This window comes from Galeopterus variegatus, unplaced genomic scaffold, assembly GCF_000696425.1.
Source record: "Galeopterus variegatus unplaced genomic scaffold, G_variegatus-3.0.2 Scaffold489, whole genome shotgun sequence".
In the NCBI taxonomy this organism is placed as follows: domain Eukaryota; kingdom Metazoa; phylum Chordata; class Mammalia; order Dermoptera; family Cynocephalidae; genus Galeopterus; species Galeopterus variegatus.
Window position 1 is genome coordinate 334566 of NW_007726600.1, and position 19194 is coordinate 353759.

The 19194-nt window shown below is 34.4% G+C and overlaps 1 protein-coding gene across 2 annotated transcripts in view; it reads right to left on the reverse strand.

Moving 5' to 3' along the window:
* Positions 1–19194, reverse strand: part of WDR7 (WD repeat domain 7) — a 363500-nt gene that overhangs the window by 307339 nt on the left and 36967 nt on the right. For both annotated transcript variants that reach the window (XM_008569390.1, XM_008569388.1), the window contains exons 4-12: positions 17897–17975; positions 16480–16654; positions 12203–12279; positions 11184–11303; positions 9538–9683; positions 8969–9071; positions 6492–6633; positions 6016–6264; positions 5020–5240 (exon numbers count right to left, since the gene is read on the reverse strand). In XM_008569390.1, the coding sequence (XP_008567612.1) occupies positions 5020–5240; positions 6016–6264; positions 6492–6633; positions 8969–9071; positions 9538–9683; positions 11184–11303; positions 12203–12279; positions 16480–16654; positions 17897–17975 (1312 nt within the window). The remainder of the gene's footprint in view (positions 1–5019; positions 5241–6015; positions 6265–6491; positions 6634–8968; positions 9072–9537; positions 9684–11183; positions 11304–12202; positions 12280–16479; positions 16655–17896; positions 17976–19194) is intronic.

The window sequence follows — 19194 nt, forward strand, 5'->3', positions numbered from 1 at the left end:
TAATGGTAGAGACCTACAGGAAGTTTTCTGCTACAGCACTCTAGGAACATTAAAATCATCTGCCTCCACTTCCACCTCTTCTCTTCCTCAGATTCCCCAGGCGACCAGTATACTCTTTTGGCCTCCCCTACCCTAGAGTTTAGATTTTGGTAATTCACCCATTCATCCAAGTCTACCTCTGACCGCTATTCAAATTTGGAAAACATTCTATCTCTAACTGCTCTGTTGCTTAAATTTCTTAGGTATGAGAATATGATTAAACTAAAACTCTATAGTTCTGAAGTATCAAAACACTATAATAAATAAAATCTCTGAAGCATGAATTAAATATTGCACTCAGTTAAGGGAATGAAGCTAGAAAACAGGAGAGAAAGGAAGACTTGCTTTTCGCTAGTAACTTTAACACCTTTTGTATTTTATGCTACATGCATCATTACTTATTTACAAAATATTTTTAGACACTATGGTAGATAGTCCAAGTGCAGATGAAAATGTAATAAGCCAGTTAAAATTCCAGCAAACCCATTTTTAAAAGATTTTTCTAAAAATATTTGAAGTGGCAATCTAATTTAATAATAATGTAAAGGTTCCACTTTAAATTTGAATCCTATTAAAATTGCATAAAATCAATCTATCACATCTAAATAGCAATATATAACACCAAAACCACCCATTTAAAAACAATAAATACAACTTAGAATGACAAAAAAAATGGTATCAGATTTTATTTTATATTTATGTTACAAAATTAATATAATGCTTAAGTGAACACTTTCATTTCAAACAAATATTTCATTTCAATTTTCTTTCATATGTATATATAGTATCCTTTTTTATCAAGAAATCAAACCATCATAAGGAAAAAAAAAAGCTGGATTTTTTTTCCCTCTACATTCTATAATTTGAAGAAAGAAATAGAAATGGCAAATCTAATATTTTAGATCTCAAAACTACAAATTCCAGCACCACTCTAAGAATCAATATATAGTCAAATCTCACAGCTCTTTTTGAGTAGTTTATCAAAGCTCCTTGTTTCTCTGAGTACCTATAATATGCGCCTGCCCTCATCCACCAAAACATTCTGTTAGTACTTCTTTGCCATTTATAGTCTGCCTTCTGGCAGGCTAACTTAAACTTGCCTTATCCTCCTTCTAAAACACAATATTATATTTCTTGGAACACTTAAACACAGTACTTGACAAAGAGTAAGTACCAACTAAAAAACACTATCCGAATTGTTCTCAATAACCTTTTGGTACTATACAAACCTGAATTACTTCAATATTTTATATCTCAAAGGGTATCTTCAGCAAAATTTTTAATTTTCTTACTACATTTAAATTCTTTGAAATAATCTGAATCAGGCAAAAGTTAAATATCAGTTAACCAGACTATTCAATGAATAAAAAACTCAATTTCAAAGCACCTTTCCTAAATGGACTTTTACTACTTTGGAAAACAATATTAAATACAATGCCTTTTACAAATGAAAAACCAAAAACCTTCACCACAAAATAAAAGTAAAATCTAGAGCCGGCTCGGTGGCACACTGGATAAGTGTGCCGCTTGGGAGGCGCGGCGGCGCTCCCGCCCGAGGGTTCGGATCCCACATACAGACCGGTTCCCGCTCACTGGCTGAGCGAGGCGCGGGAGCAACACCGAGGGTTGCGATCCCGTTGCCGGTCCCCGGTCCGGTACGGGGGCAACACTGAGGGTTGCGATCCGTTGCCGGACACGGAAAAAGATAAAAGACAAAAAAATAAAAAAATAAAAATAAATAAAAGTAAAATCTATTCAATTTAAGTACTCTACATAATACTATAGTTAGGTAATATTTATCATCTATAAACATGTCAAATATTTTTAAATAATTAAAAGAATAGAGAAATAGTTCATTGAAAATTAAGTATACAGAGCCACCGAGTATAGCACTAAATTAATGCTAATAAATACTACGAATTTTGAAAGATTTTAAGTAAAAAGATTCTAAAAAATAGCTCAAAAATGAAAATGTGGGGAAAGGATGACAAAGACACATCTAGACAGTAGGAAAATAAGTACATCTTATTTGTCTCCTGAGACATTTTATAAGGAGGTGGGAAAGAGGTTGCAGAGCTCATCCCCAGCTTCAGCATCTAATCTACCTAGCAGATAAGATTTCATTTTCTTCCCTGTCTACTTAAGCTAGAAGACAATGAATTCTTTTCCTTAGTAGTTTCTTAACAACTTTATATGTTTTAGGAAACATTAAATGTGACTATAAAATAAGAAAGGAGGGCTGGCCGGTTAGCTCAGTTGGTTAGAGCATGGTGTTATAACACCAAGGCCAAGGGTTCAGATCCCCATACTGGCCAGCCACCAGAAAGTAAAATAAAATAGGAAAGGAACAATTATCAGTCTTGTGTATTCTTAATCACAGTTTAAGTAATTTTTAAATGTAACACTTCCGTTTTAGAAAATCTTTCCCTGAACAAAAAATTACAAAATATCAAACTTCAATTTATTTCTGAATTTATACAAGATAAAACTCAAAACTCTATTCTAATCAAAAAAGCAGATGCCAAACTTTTCAGCATTTATATTTAATCATTACTTTTGGCAGATATTTATAACCTTTCAACTACAAATAGCTAATTTACTTACTACCAGATCAAAACTTTGAAATAAAATATATTCTGCTAAAAAGAATATGACACTGAATCAATTTATGAGAGGGACAATTCATGCATCAGACTTAGTATTTGGATGTGGCTAACTATAACCTCAGCACAACAGTCATTTTCTAAACATTTAGCAAATATCAAATTCTTCTTTCCTTTTTATTAATCATTTAGGCTCTTTGATCTTTAAACATACTTGCTGATATGCCTAAAACCACCCGTAAAATGAACAGGTAATTAACTATGCCTCCCGCCGAGGGTTCGGATCCCACATACAGACCGGTTCCCGCTCACTGGCTGAGCGAGGGGCGGGCGCAGCACCAAGGGTTGCGATCCCGTTGCCAGTCCCGGTCCGGTATGGGCGCGACACTGAGGGTTGTGGTCCGTTGCCGGACACGAAAAAAGACAAAAAGGAAAAAAAAAATAAGAGGGGTGGCTGGTTAGCTCAGCTCGTAGAGCATGATGCCGGTAACACCAAGGTCAAGGGTTTAGATCCCTGTACCAGCCAGCAGGGGAAAAAAAAAAAAGAAATTTTCTGTTGTTAAGCTTAGAAAAAGAAAATTACAAATTAAAAAAACATTATTTTCTAAGTAGTGGACTTCCTTATCTGTATCTCTTTCCCTCATAATCCCCAGGCATCTTCTGCTTTTGGCCTACCCTGAGTCTAGTGGGTAACCCATTCTCTGTTTAGTAGCATATATGTCTTTTAAATAGTTTTTTACTCCCTACAAATTATTTTTAAATACAATTGGTCAAAAACATTTATTATACTGAATACCCACTTGCAATTTTTAAAAAAACTATGAGACAAGTAGACATATATAAGCTAAAAATGTATATATTAATGTAATTAAAACATGATCTTGTGTAAGCCATTCCAAACAAACTTTCCTTTTAATCTCATCTGTAATTTTTAAAAAATTATATTTTACTCTAATATTTTAAATGTTTTATTCTTTTAAAAACTAAAGTCAGCCAAATCTGAGATGGTTGTTCTAAACTAGTAGAGAATGAATAACCTAAATAATCAGTTTTAGCACTGAAATATTAGGTATTTCACCAAATGTTCATTCAAAAATGAAAATTCTCATGTTTCACTCAGGCATAACTACTCTAAAATGAAGTTTAGGAGAGAAGCTGTACCAGTACTTTAACTTATGAGTGGAATTACAATAATACCTATTTCACTAAAATATGACATAAAATTGGCTTTTTAAACAAATATATAGTGATTTTTCACATGATTAAGATAAGAAAGTAACCAAATTGGAAAAAAGTTAAAGGAAGGAATAAAAAAGAAGGCAGAGAACAATTAAGGACCTGGATTTACAAATCTGGCAGGAAAAATAATGAGAGACATTGTTAGCAGGACTTCTTACAAAGCCTCCAATATCAAACCAAACAAAATCTACCACTGGGAGAACATGGCTCATAAAATACATTACCAAGAATATTACATAAGTAAGCAGAAAGGTGAAGAAAAATTTCTTGGGTTTTAAAATGAGATATCTTGTTAACACTGCAATGGATACACTAGTAAAACTGTTTTTAATTTCAGTAAGACCAGAATTGGTGATATTGAATGGATTACAACAAACATAAAATATGTGTACAAGAAGACAGTGTGCTTGTGTGTACAAACACACACGTGAGTGTCGGGGGGTGGTGATTATGCACACAAAGGTGGCTAATCATATGAACAAGTTCATGCTTAACAAACAGTAAAAGGAAGTTATGGGTCCATTAGTTATCAGTCCTAAGTCTTCCTAAAATCTAATATTTCTAAAATTATTAGCATTTTATTTAATATCACGGCCAAACTTAAAACAAAAGTAATCTGCTTCCACAAAGTTATGTAAAAATCATGATCAGTGACTGCTATACTCCCTTTCCCTTATCACAGTAATTTTTTATTTACGTGAACTCTATTGATAAGTATTGATAAATATTTTGCCTCTACCAAAGAACACATTCACAGTCTTTTTGTTCAGATGGACACAAAAATAATAGATCATATAATGTCTTTGGGAATATTTAATTATTTTAAAACAAAAAATTGAAACTTCATTTAATAAACATATTCTAAACTGCTACTATGTTTCAGAGATAAGCCACGTCATTCAGAAACTAATAACAGGAAAAAAACCACTAGATACATCTTCTATTTCCACATACCCAATAGCAAATAATCGTAACTTTACCTAAATATTATACGTCACTATTATCTTAGTTTTAAAATTGAAAGGGTTTTGCTAATTCTCATCACATTTTAACTTACTCTAGATTCTATTTATATGCTTGATAGCAACATAACTCAGCTGTACCACAATGAAATAATCTATTGTATAAATCAACTTACACTACAGTTTTCAGGTGGAACTAATAGTTGAGTAATCTCGCCACCATGAACACAGAAGATATGTTTCATTTCTCCAGAAAATATGTCCCAAATTATGACCGAAAAATCCACACCTCCAGATATCAGATATCTTTGATCGTAACGAGCTGAGACCTGATGAGGGTATAGCAAACATGTGACTTTGTTCCGATGACCACGGAGTGTTCTGTGAGGTGGCCAACCTGTGGATGAGGTTTTGGATTTAAAAAGGGAAAATTAAAGTCTTAAAAGTTTCAACAAGTAAAAGTAAACATGAATCGTCAGAACAGCTATAAATTTTATCACAGAAAGGACTTCCAATTTTATCTTCTACAACTATTGTGTCCAATACAGTAGCTACTAGCCACATGAGACTATTGAGCACTTGAAAGGGGGTTAATCCGGATTCACATGTGCTTTATAACACATGTAAGATAGTCATGAGATTTTAAAGACTGAATACTAAAAAAAAGTAAAATATTTCATTAATAATTTTCATACTGATTATAAGCTGAAGTGAAAAGTTTGCTATACTGACTTAGATAAAATATATTATCACAGTTAATTTCATCTGTTTCCTCATCCTTTTTAACATGGCTATTAGAAAATTACATATGTGATTACATATATGGTTCGCATTAGATTTCTACTGCACAGCACTCTTCTAGAAGATTATCAGTATTACTAGTAATACAGTAATTAGTAATCCATGGAGATAACAAATTATTGATAGAACTATTAATATATATCAAAGAGATAAAATAGGATACTTCTCTATTTATAGTCATTACATGGTAATTATTCCAATAATAGGCACTGAATATTTTATTATCTGCACATTAAACTCTACAAACTACATAGTATACTAACAACTACACTGATTCACTGTATCTGTTAAAAACCAGAGTAGAGACATTTTCAATATCAGGGTTACAGGGTTCTCAAAACACTTCAGACATTTGTAGATCTTCAGTATACCTCTTCTGAGCATGTCTTTCCCTTGCAACAGTTGTACTATGGCTGTCTGTGTGGCAGGTACAATAATTATGCTTCCATCTTCACGGCCACAAACGAGTCGTCCATGTGCTGGTATGTACACACTTGCAGTTACTTTAAGAGGTTCATTACTATTGGGAATCACACTCAGCTGATCTATAATCCCAGCAGGACAAGGATTCAGTTTATCAAATGCCTCTTGTAAACTAATTGAAGTTGTCATTTCCAGCCCTACAGAGGTATTTTTGGTATAAAAGAAAAACATTTATGCACATTAAAAAAAATTAAAAACATTAAGATAATGTTGGTTGATTCAGTAATACAATAAAAAATGATAGCTGTCATCAAATATAATTCTTAGAAGAAAATGATACGTGTTCTTTATAAATTTATTATTTAGTGGTTAGTATTCAAGATGTAAAATTAAAACAATTCAGAAATTGCTACACATGCTTTACCTTCTTCACCTTCCTGTTTATCAGGTATATCTGATATGTTCCAAATATTCAATCTTCCAGAAGAATCACCCTGAATTAACAGTTTATGGAAATATTCCCTGCATCCATAGAAGAACCGTGTAACAGGAGGACAAACCAACAACTGCCCAAAAAAAAAAAAAAGATTCATAATCTTTAGCTATATTTTTAATCAATTATTTCACACATTAACATTTTTTCAAATAAAGATGTTAGGTACTTTGCCTCAGTACCTGAGTTTAAGAAGTGTTTATAGCATGGTTGTTCAATAATATTCTAATGTAATTTTGTTGCATTAATATATATGTCAATTTATATTTAAATCTAATATAACACAAACATTCAAGAAAATGAAAACTGTATTTATATTCTTTCCCTGAAATTAGTATTTATACTTTTTCTCTGTTGTATAAAAACTGATTACTAGCCACAATAATACAATTTACTTAATTGCCTGTTATTAAATAATCAATACAGAGATATGGCACTCTTTCCAGAGAGAAAAGTCTCCAGTTACAAGGTCAAAAGGGAGAATTCACTAATCCTTGCTTTTTTGCCCACTCCTGATTAGTCACGAAAAATAGCAGCAAAATTAAACTACCAAGCTTGTGAAACTAGAGGATCCCATTTAAAAAAAATTAGTATATTTTACAACTAATAGCATAACATTTTACTTGTTCATATTTACATAAGATGTTGTGCCTTTACTGAGATTGCTTATTTGAAAATACTAAATAGTGGTGGACTCCTAAAATTAAAGCTCAGAGTACTGATACACAAATATTGTAATATTAAAGAATAGACTCTTAGCCTGAAGACCAGTAACAAATAGACTTCAGTCCTGACAACTACAGTTAACAAATAATCTAATTACTGCACTTGGTATTAGTTGTTTCATAAAAAGCTTTAGCTTATGGAAACTATATATCTTACACATAACCAATTTTTTTGACTTAAAGTCTGAAAATTACTGGAAAAAATTATAAGTAATAAACTTCATTTTTATAGCAGTTTTAGATTTACAAAAAAATTGAGCAGAAAGTATAAACAGTTCACATAGCCCCTTAAAAACACACACACACACACACACACACAGAGTTTCTCCTATTATTAACACCTTACATTAGTGTGGTACATATTTTAATTGATAAACAACATACTAGAAAAGAGAAGTGTACATATTTTAATTGATAAACAACATACTAGAAAAGAGAAGTTGCTACAGCAGGTGTAATAACCAATATTCCACATTACATGTATGAGTATCTTACACCACATAATATACATATTTTAATTTCAAATGTATTAGAGAGCTGATACTTAAAAAGAACTTATGTGTAGGGCCGGCCCAGTGGCGCACTGGAAAGTGCGCCACTTGGGAGCGCAGCGGCGCTCCCGCCAAGGGTTCGGATCCCATGTGGAGACCGGTTCCCACTCACTGGCTGAGCGCGGTGCGGGCGCAACACCAAGGGTTGCGATCCCGTTGCCGGTCCCCGGTACGGGCACGACACCGAGGGTTGCGATCCTGTTACCGGTCAGTAAAAAAGACAAAAGGGGAAAAAAAAAAAAAAAGAACTTACGTGTATATTATTGTTTCTTTTTATATATATATACAAATCATTATACCTTAGTTTAACTGGAAGTGCTTATCTAGGTTGCAGAGCAGTCAGTAGGAGTTTTAAGTTGAGAGTAAAGAACAGACAGGTTACAGAAGACCTTAATTGTACATAGATGTATAAATTCTATATATTCAAAATATTCATTAAAAAAAACAATTCCCTTCCCTTCACCATCCATCCACATAAAGATGGGACATAATGTTCAGAATAATAAAGCTGTGGAAACCAGTATATCAATAAAGCAAACTTTACTTTCAAAACCAAAGCTGCTTTCTTACTGCTCACAGAATACAGAGTTGAAAACCCAGTTCTAAGTGCTGTTGCATTTCAATTAAATGGATAGTAAGCAGGTTTTCAGAAACCACAATAAACTTTTGTTTTTATAGAGAAAAATGTTTTATTCTTCATTTCTAATATCTAATAATTTAAATTGCTACATGATTTTTGGGAGATACTACAATGTCATGTTCAAGTAATAATAGCATTATTACATAATTATCTTTGCCCTTCTAAAATTACATGTTACTGTTTATAATTACATGATAATGTAAAATAAATTTACACCATCAATATGAATTTTATCAAAAAGTCAATTGCATTATGTAATTAGCATAAGATTACTTGTACTCTTGGAGAAAGGTGTTATTTTATAGGCATATTACGTATTTTAAAATAAGCAAATTTTAAAATGTGCTTATAATTGAACATATCAAAATGTTTTACAACATCTAACATGGTGCTTTAAATTTGTATTCAAATACTTAGCTACCAAATTACATCAATAAGTATAGTTGTGAAAAACTTTCAATGTAACTATAAATGATACCTGAAGAATTTTACCTCTTTATCTTTTCGATCCAAGAGGCTATGTTGTACAGGGGGAATTAAATTTTCAACTGCTTTCCCCACATCACTGCGGAAGGAATCACTAGCTGGAAGGCAACTGAAAACGGGAAAAATACAACATTCAATTAAAATACAACATAAATATTTTATCATTCCATATGAAAAGGTTTCTTTTGACAATGTACAAAAAGGAATTGTTTAAATTAATTTAATGTAGGTATTAAATTAAATAACTAATGTTATAAAAATATCCTCCTTCAAATAAAAATCCACCTAACTTTTGTATTTAGAAGTTAAATTGGAATTACAAATCTTTTTTTTTTTTTTTTGGCGGCTTGCCTGTATGGGCATCGAAACCTGTGACCTTCGTGTTACAAGGCCGTGCATTAACCAACCAAGCTAACCTACCAGCCCTCAATTACAAATCTAACTTAAGAAGTTCTGAAGTTTTTTTTTACCTAAATTAAATATTTATACTACATACATTTTCATACTTTCAGGTTGCACTACAAATTCTCAATCTTTTACTTTTGATTAAAGTCCTAACGTTACCTACTGCATACCTGGCAGGTAGTTTGTAAATATAACTTTGCCCATTTTCAGTCCAAATGATTACTTTGTCTGCTGATACAAAGTCCCCTCCAGTCCATGTCTGCCCATTTTCACTAGGACCTGAACACAACAGGGAATAGTCTCCAGCATCAAATACCTGCAAGGAACAAGAAATTCACAATCTACTCCACATTTCACTGCATCCTCCTGCACTCTGGTTTTTATTTCTATTTGCATGTGTTTTAAATTTCGAGAGAAAGGAAGGACTGTATATAGGCTACTCTAACCAAACAGCTGCTAGTTGTTTCTCTCTAATCTTACTCTAAAATAGTAGCAGTGACAAGGATAAGGTTAAGATGCTGACACCCTGGTCAGTCCTTTCGCTATATTCCCTCATCCTCTAAGTTCATGAAAACAGTGCACTCCATGTTCTGTGAGGCAGTATAACACAGAAGTGAGAGCAGCTGCTGCAGGCAGACTACCTGAGTTGTAACTCAGCAACTCCACTACCATTTGCATAGCCTTAGTCAAGTTATTTGTCCCCTCTATGCCTCAGGTGCCTCATCTGCAAAATGAGGGAAGTAACAATTCCTACTGTGGTAAGCAGCCTCTAAGATGACCCTGCTGATACTGATATTCACATCCTTGTGTAATCTCCTCCCTTGAGTGTAGACTGGATTTTGTGACAGGATGTGGCAGAGGTGATGAGATCTCAATTTCAAGATTACATGGGTCTTTGGGTACACCTTTGCTTGCTTAATTACTCTGAGAGAAGACAGCTCCCATGTTGTGAGCTGCCCCATGGAGAGGCCCACATGGCAAGGAACTAATGTCTCCAGCCAACAGGCAGTGGGACCTGAGCCCTGCCAACTGCCAAGTGAGTGAGTTTGGAAGCAGATTCTCCCCGTGTTGAACTTGGAGAAGAAACTGCAGTCCCAGCAGACACTTTGATTACAACTCATGAGAGGCCCTGAGCCAGGCCCTGTGGTATCCAGCTAAGCCATGCCCAGGTTCCTGATCCACAAAAACTGGGTGTTAATATGTTTGTTGCTTTCAACTACGTTTTAGGGTTCAGGATTAAATAACCTACACACTTACTCTCAGAGAGTTGTGAGGATTAAAAGAAAAAATACATGGAAAGCTTTGGAAAAAAGTACTAGGCACAGAGCAAGTTCTCAAAACACATTAGCTATTTTTCTATTATGGAAATAATAAATCTGGGAGTGTTAAAGTAATATATACCTTCCATCCTTAGCTCTGAAGTGATGAAACAAGACCTTCCCAACTCCAAGGAGCCAGAAAAAAATGGCAATTGAATTGAAAGCACTTTACAAAGAAATGTCCAACCTGTAGAAAACTCACTACCTCTGTTCATATTTTTCTGATAAGATAATGACTAAAACAGTAGCAAAAAGTAGAAATTAAGATCAATAGACTATAGCCACTAACTGAATCATTCCATGAATCAAAACAAAAAAAGACAACTATATACAGCCAATACCAATTTCTCAAAAAAAAAAAATCAAAACCACACATGAATTTTAAATGGATAAAATATTCTTGCACTGAGCACTCCCTCACGATTATCTGTGGAAGTCTGATAAGCCAGTATCTTGAAGGATAAAAATACAACTTCTTACTTAGGTAGTTATCTTACCCTCCAATATTTGGAGCACACAACCAAAAGTGACCTTTGTGTGAATGCACAAAAAGAGATGCTTTGGCAATTCTGACAATAAATTGGTTTGGATTCCTCTTCAAATATTGGCTCAGTATCCTGAAAAGAGAAAGATTGGTGAAATGTTAAGAATAGCTTGGTTGTGAATTAGAATTATCACACAATGATAACAAAAACAGAATGAAATAAAGCCATCATTTATATGTTCACCATTTTAACCCCTCGGGTAAGACCCAGATAGTAAAAAGCAGTTAAAACTCACCCAAAAAACAGCTGGGCACAAATGTCTTGAGTAGCGTAAAGCTACTCAAGATTTAAATCATGACTAGAGTCATTGTGTTACCATTCTGGCAATGACAGATGATAAAAGTTTGAGTTAATCCTAATTTCTGTACCTATATGTGCTTTAGGTTAAAAAAAAAATGATCAATTCTTTTAGTTTCTCTCATATTCAATACCTAAAATTTCCTTAGCTGAAAAGATAAGCATCAATATTGTCAGAAAATTGATCTACCTTTCTTACTGATAAAAAATAACAAGGAATTCAAGCCCACACAACTGAGATAGAGGAATAAAAATGGCTTTATAGACTTTTTTTGGTGTTTGTTTTATTTTTATCCCTAGGGCAAACTACCTTTTAACTTTTAATTTAAACAGAAGCAGTTGAGAAAACTCCATCTCCTTTATGTTTCTCTGCTTCATATCCTCTGCAATATGTTTCTCTATTTCACATCCTTGATAGAGCAGATGTCTACCACCAACAATGAAAATAAAATAATTCACTCATACAGATAGCATACTAGGAATCTTCTGTGTTTTTTTGGCGGCTGGCCGGTATAACTAGAAATGTTCTATGCTATGTCTATAAGACTATAAAGAAAAAAATAGCTTTTTCCTTTTCCCTTAAGAAAAGAAAGGGAAGGGGCATGTCATTACTAAAATTTTAGACTACCTAAGAGAAAAAACAGGAAAATCATTTCCAGTCTCATTTGTCTCACCTGCATACCACTTATTTCAGAGGTAACGATCCACACTTTCAAGATGCCTGTCACCGAGAGTGCTACCACAGTGTCCTCTAAACCAAGAAGGAAAAAGCAGCCCAGGTTACAAACAACACACTTTGTCTCTAAATATTAAGCTGGTTTGCTTTAACAAAATTAAGCAATAGACTATTTTACACTTAGCAGAAAAACATAATTCCATATTTCATGAAATAATAGAAACCAGATGTTGAACCACAGGTTAATAGAGATCACCAACAATTTGTTTCTAGCTACTCAAATTTTTTTTTTCTAATCAACAAGTATTTAATAATTTCAAATGTTCTTAATTACTACATCAACAAAGAACTTTTATTCTTCAAAATTCACAACTTTTAATTATTTATCATGGGTGGGCACAATCATCAGTCACCTATTTACCCCCTTACCCCCCAATCTTGCCTGCTTCTAGACATTTTATTGCACATTACACCCTCCATAGATTGTGATCAAGAGGAAGGCATGATATAAAACTTAAATTCATAAGCTTCAGACAAGGGATAAGTCACAGCAGCATGGTAATATACGTGAACTTGGAGAGGAGGAACATTAGAAATCTTCTAATGCAGGTTCCAGAGTGAGGGAGGTATGTGTCAAAATCAAAATCAGTTTTTTCTTCATGAATTAACCAATGAACTGTGGATAACTAACCTATTTTAAATTCAATTTGCTTATCTGGAAGCAATATAAATAAGTAAGAACTGTATCTACCCTAATGAATAGTTATGAAAATTAAGATATACCACAGGTATAGCACTCGGCACATACTAAATCCTCAATAAAAGTTAGTTATTACTGTTATTAAAAGAATTGTTTATCTTTAAGTAAAAACCTTATCATATTGCATAGTTCCCTAGACAATGTAATGCACTGGAATACACTGATTACCACATTTCCATGATTCCTGTACAGAAAAGCTATAACAACAGACCAGTATGTCTAAAATTCTCAAATATCCAGAATAGAAAATGATGAATACAGATTAAAAATTACATGTTTGCAACATTATAAATGAATAACATCTAGAACTGCATGGGCTACACAAATTTTTCCATTAAAGTTACATTACATTCTGCTCAGACCACAGTGTGTACATATGTGGAAAGAGTGCAAAAATTCAAAATTTGCAAACTGCTTAGTCACAAATACTGTCCTTTTCTCAAGGAAACTGATTGTAAGTAAGATTAGACAATGTTTCCTATTGCCTGGAAAATTAAATTGAATCTCATGTTCAATGTTATGCTCAGGAATAGAGCAGCAATTCTCTAATATGAATAAAAAACCTCTCTGAGAAGGTCCCACAGTAAAAAAAACCTCCTCAATTTTATTTTACAAAAAAATCTCCCAAATATGTTTGGCCACAGAACCCTCCTTTTTCACGAATACCTATTAATAAACTTCAGAACCAATACCCTGAAGAACAGCCCATGGGAAATATGGCAAGTCCATCCCTTCTTTTCCCACAATCACTGCTTCAGTTCAGATCTGCACCACTCTCAGCTGGGCTATTACAATAATCTCCTAACTGGGTGGTGCCCATCTAAACTAAACCATACCATTCTCAACAATGCCACTAAAATGACGTTTAAATCATAAGTTCCTACAAGCATTCTTACCAGAGACTGCCCATCATCTATAGTGGGATCCAGCAAGCTCATGTGTGAACTCCAGCCCACTGGCTGTTTTTGTAAATAAAGTTTTATTAGAATAGAGCCAGGATCATTCATTTATGTGTATATGGCTGCTTTTGTACTACAACAGCAGGGCTGAATAGTTGAAACATAGACCATATCGCCTAAAAAGCCTAAAATATTTAGTATCTGGCCCTTTACAGTACAAGTCTGCCAACCCCTGATCTATAGGGAAAAATCCAAGTTCCCTGGCTGACACACAAGGCCCTTCATGACCTGTCCTATTCTTTTTCTTTTTTTTTCTTTAGCTGTAGATTGTATTTATTTATCTCCAGGTATGATACAGGAGGCTCTCCCCCCTCCCCGCCTTCCCCAAATAACAGACTTTTTTGGGGGGGGGGGGTAGGTTGTATAAATTTATTTATTTATTTTTTTAATTTCTATTGAATCAAAATCTATTATACATATTTTGGGGGTTCAACATTGAGATATGTTGATCAAATCAATATTTCTAGCATATATATTCTTACAAATTGTACTTATTCTTTATGCCCCTTGTTCAATCTCTCCCCATCCCCCTCACCCTTCCCCCTCCCCCCTCTAATTACCCTAGATTTCTTCTCTCCTTCTGAAAGAATAATGGTTACTCTGTTGATTTGTTGCCTAGATAATCTGTCCAATGCTGAGAGGTGTAGTCAGATCCCCCAATATTCTCACAGAGCAGATGCTGCTTCTGTCACGCTGAAATGGGTTTTGTGGAGAGAGACATCCTCTTCTTTTCTTTATCTCTGCTGGTGACTCTCCTTGTCTCAATGCACTCCAGTGGCTGGTGAACCATCTGCATGGTGGTTGTGGCATCTAGCCACTTTCACAGCAGCCACAGTTATTGTGGTGACTGTGGTGGGCCACCCACATGCAGGCGATGTTTCTGGCACAGTCCTTGGCGCTGGTGGTGTCCCTGGTTGTGGGGAGTGTCTGGTCCCTGGATCCATGCCTCAGGTCCCTGGGTGGGTCCCAAGGCGCTGGTGTGGTGTGCCTGGTTGTGGGAGGGGGAATCCGGTCCCCGGATCCATGCCCCAGGCCCCTGGATCCTTGTCCCGGTGCAGCTTCATATTCTGCCACTCCTCCCCTCATACTTGCCCCCAGAAAAAGATAATTTATAGTTTCACACACACACCTAGACTATTTTTAAAGCTTTTGCACCATTTCTTCTGCCAGAAACATCCTGAACTGCCAGAAAAACTCCTGCTCATCTTCCAAATCCTAGATTAGACTTCATCTGATCCACACAGGCTTCCTACTGCCCTCAAGCACCTTCACTGCTATCCTCTCTGTACTATAAGTATTTATACTTTAAACCCTGAACTATTATTTGTTTATATATCATTCCCCCTTAATAGAATTGGAATCCCTTAAGTATTTCAAATCCCCTGCACTTGGAAGATATTAGACACTCAATAAGTATTTGCTGAATAGCTACTAAATAAAAAACTATATGCTGACTTCCAAACCTAAGAGGTTACAAAGGAAAGTTCCCACAAAGTTTAAGACAATTCACTAATGGGAAGCAGTGTAACACAGTGGTTAAAGTAACAACTCTGGAGTCCACCTGGCCACCAGTCAGCCACATACTCTGCTCTCTTAGGCAAAGACTCCACTACCCTAAACCTCCATCAGTCTCCTCATCGACCTGATGAATAACAATAAAACCTACCCCACTGGGTATTGTGAAAACTGATCACGTGTTAATGCTTAGCATGGTGCCCAATACTGTAAGCACTAAATAAATAAAGTCCTGGTGGTAGTGGTGGTGGTGGTAGTTGTACGTCAGTCCTTACAGAAAACTGCATAACCATGAAGCTATTTGGGTAAAAAATAATGTTCCTAAGGTTTACAAGAATGTACACTCAATGTTCAGCATAAATTACTGTTCTTTTCCTGAATGATTTCACTTTTGCTCTATGGTTGTTCTTGAAAGGTTTAAGCAGAAAGGAAGAAAAGACAGTAATAGTTATTTATTTCATTTATGTTTTGGTTTTTTGGCACTTGGCCACTACAGGGATCAAACCCTGGATTTTGGTGTTATCAGCACCACACTCTAACCAACTAAGCTAACCAGCCAGCTGGCCAGTAATATTTTATTGAGCATCAACTATATACCAGGCACTTACCAGGAATTTTCATTAAATTTAACTCTGTATAATCTCTTCCCTTTTCATTATCTCCACATCAAATGGAAACATTTCCTATGCCTCTTAAGCAAGTGATAAACCCAGGTTCCAGAGATACAGGTAAAAGTACAGTTCCTCCCACCATACTCCCAAGGGTTAAGATATTCTTCCTCCACTTAAAAATCACCCATATAAGATTGTCAAAAAGCTAGTGATCTAGCTCATGGAATAGAGATAATCTAACACCTTAAATCTTAATTTAACCAGAGACTCCTTTATGAAGGAGGAGACAGACCATAAATTATTGAAGCAATTATTTCTTAAATAGAAGGATATAACTGAAGTTATTAACTTATGATAAATTACAGAAATTTGAAATAAAGTAAACATTAAGTCATAGTAATGAAGTTCTTGAAGGGCATAATATACTGACCTTGTGTTCGGTGGGATCGAATAATACTCATGGAGCTAATCCAGTCTGGTGATATCTTTGATACTAAGGAGTATAATACCTCAAGGCTGGTGGCATCCACAACAAGGATTTCAGGGTAATGTCCGTGGCATAAAAGCCTTCCTTCTCGCTGACATCCAACAGAGAATTGGTAAAACTAAATTCATATCAAAAGGAAAAATATTTTTAAATATTCTCCTTTAGTTTATATATTTGATTAATATGCATTCATCAAATTTATTATGATATTCTCCTGAGTGCTCAACTTCTTCAGTAATATTTCAAATATGTACCATATGGTACATATTATATATGTATATGCACACATATACACACACAGTTACATTAATATTTCTAATATCTAACAAAAATTATTTTTTTCCTAACATCTTATCCTTCCTTTTGAACTACTTTGGGAAAGAATTCATGATAATCCTTTTTATCCCCCTCTAGCATCTAAAACAGGACTGTTGAATGAATTAACGAAATACCTGATTCACATATCAAATCAAAAGGGAAGTTCAGGTGAGTCACAAAAATAACATGAATTTTAAATAAATGGGAATAGGTGAGTACAGGCTTATAATTACTAGTTATGACCAAATAAAATTTAGAAGTAAAGGATGACTGATGTTCAAACATGTTATAATCACAGAGGGCCTCAGCTTCCTTAAAATGTTATACTCTTATTTAATTTGTAAGGATGTGGAGAGGACTAAATGAAAGGCAATACAAGAAATACCTATAAAGTATTTGCTCAATAAATGTGAGTTCTCTTCCCTTCCCTTTTCTTTCCTGTTAAGAACACAATGGATCATATTTTCTATATACTTCATAATTTTCCCAACACTCAACAAAGTAAATGATGAATTTGACAGTTATGAAAAAGTAAGAAAGAATACCAGGTTGAGAAACTACATATTCCTGTATAATACTCTACATATTAAGCCAGACATATGAAATGATCATTCCTTCTAAAGAGATAGAGTCTTAAAAAATGTGCCCAAGGACTGATTGCATGAGCCAAAAAAAAAAAAATGTCTACAAAGCAGGTAAGTTTGTGTCGATCACAAATGGAATCATAAAGGCTTTAGCAAGAAAGAATTCCATTATTTAAGACCTAGAGCATTTATCAAAGCAGTGAAGGGGCTCTCACTTGAGTAACCAGGGTAGCCCAAAAGAGCAGAAGAAACAGTGGTATGGTTAACCCTACACGTTTCCCCATTAGTCTCCTCTACTTTACTACCATTCCCAAACACTACTCCACTTCTAGCCTTCTTGTCTTATTACCCTTTCCCACCATTTTTCATATAAAAATGTAGGCTTGATGTTTTAAAGACATTTTTAATTGTACGCTTGTAATAAATGTGCTGACTTATTCACGGAAATAGATACTAACCTGTATGCCAGTATGTGTGCAGGCTAACTTTGTAAATTCAATACATCTGCCATCATTCACATCCCAGAGGCACATCTCTCTATAAAACAAAATAATAGCTAACTTTGAACCTGATTTTTCACAATACTGTTCAACTTTATCACAGTGGTTTAAAATTAATCTTCCTTTAAAACTAATATATTTTAGAAAAATGTACTATGTAGTCATTATTGCTGTTTGTCAAAATTTCCAGTCTTTCCACCCACCATCCTAAATGCCCCTCCAACCTGCCCAGTGCCCACTTCAATCCACATCCTTTCTGGGCCTATAGAAGGATTGCACTTCATGGTTCCCTTTTGGCTGGTGAAATCTTTTAAGTAGTTCTGGCCAAAACTGATATGATATCCTCCAGAACTCTTTCCTCTATCTCTGTTCCAGATAGTGGTTGCTACCTCATCCTGAACCTCAAAGTAAATATAAAGAAGCAGAGCAGAGACCCAAGTGAAATATAAGGGACAACTGACAAAAACAAGGAATAAAGTTTTAATTTAAAATACTGAGATTTTTCATTTCTTATCAGTATAGCTAGAAAATTTAGCACTGCAAGAAAGAAGTAAAAGTCAACTGAATTCCAAACCTTTGCAAATTAAATACAATATTCCAGTTTCGATTCTGTATTTATTGCAGTTTTACTGAGTGCCTACAAAACAAAAGCTTGTATCTGAAACTAGAAATGTCAATATGCCTTGTCTTTTAAAGAAATAAAATTTATTTAACAGAAGAAAACATTAATAAGAAGCAATGATCCTGATATGATTAGGGTTTTCCTTAAGATACTATTTTCCTATATCTCACATGGTATGAAAAAAATTTTTCAAAGAACCTTCAATTTAGGATATACACTCTAATGTGAATTATCCTTTAATTGGCCAAAAGGTACTATATTTTTACCTGATGTTGCTTCTTCTTGTTACAAAGAATTACACAAGGTTATCTTCAAATCCATAAATTATGAGAAGGGGAGAATGATTTCTTATATAATTCTCTTCAAGTTCCCCAACTCTCTTCAATAGCACATTGTGTAAATATACAATTTTCTAATCACCAAAAATGTTTTAAAAATTCTTCACACTCCGGGCCTTACCTCTCTAAAAGCAAGGTACATTCTGAGCCTTAGGAACACACATAATTATGTTAGTGTATTAACATACATAAATATAATTCTATGAACTTTTGTATGGCTTCATCTTCCAAATTTATGCTAGCCTGGCATCATTCAGATTTTTTTTTTAAGTCTCAAAGTTGTCTGCCAACTTAAT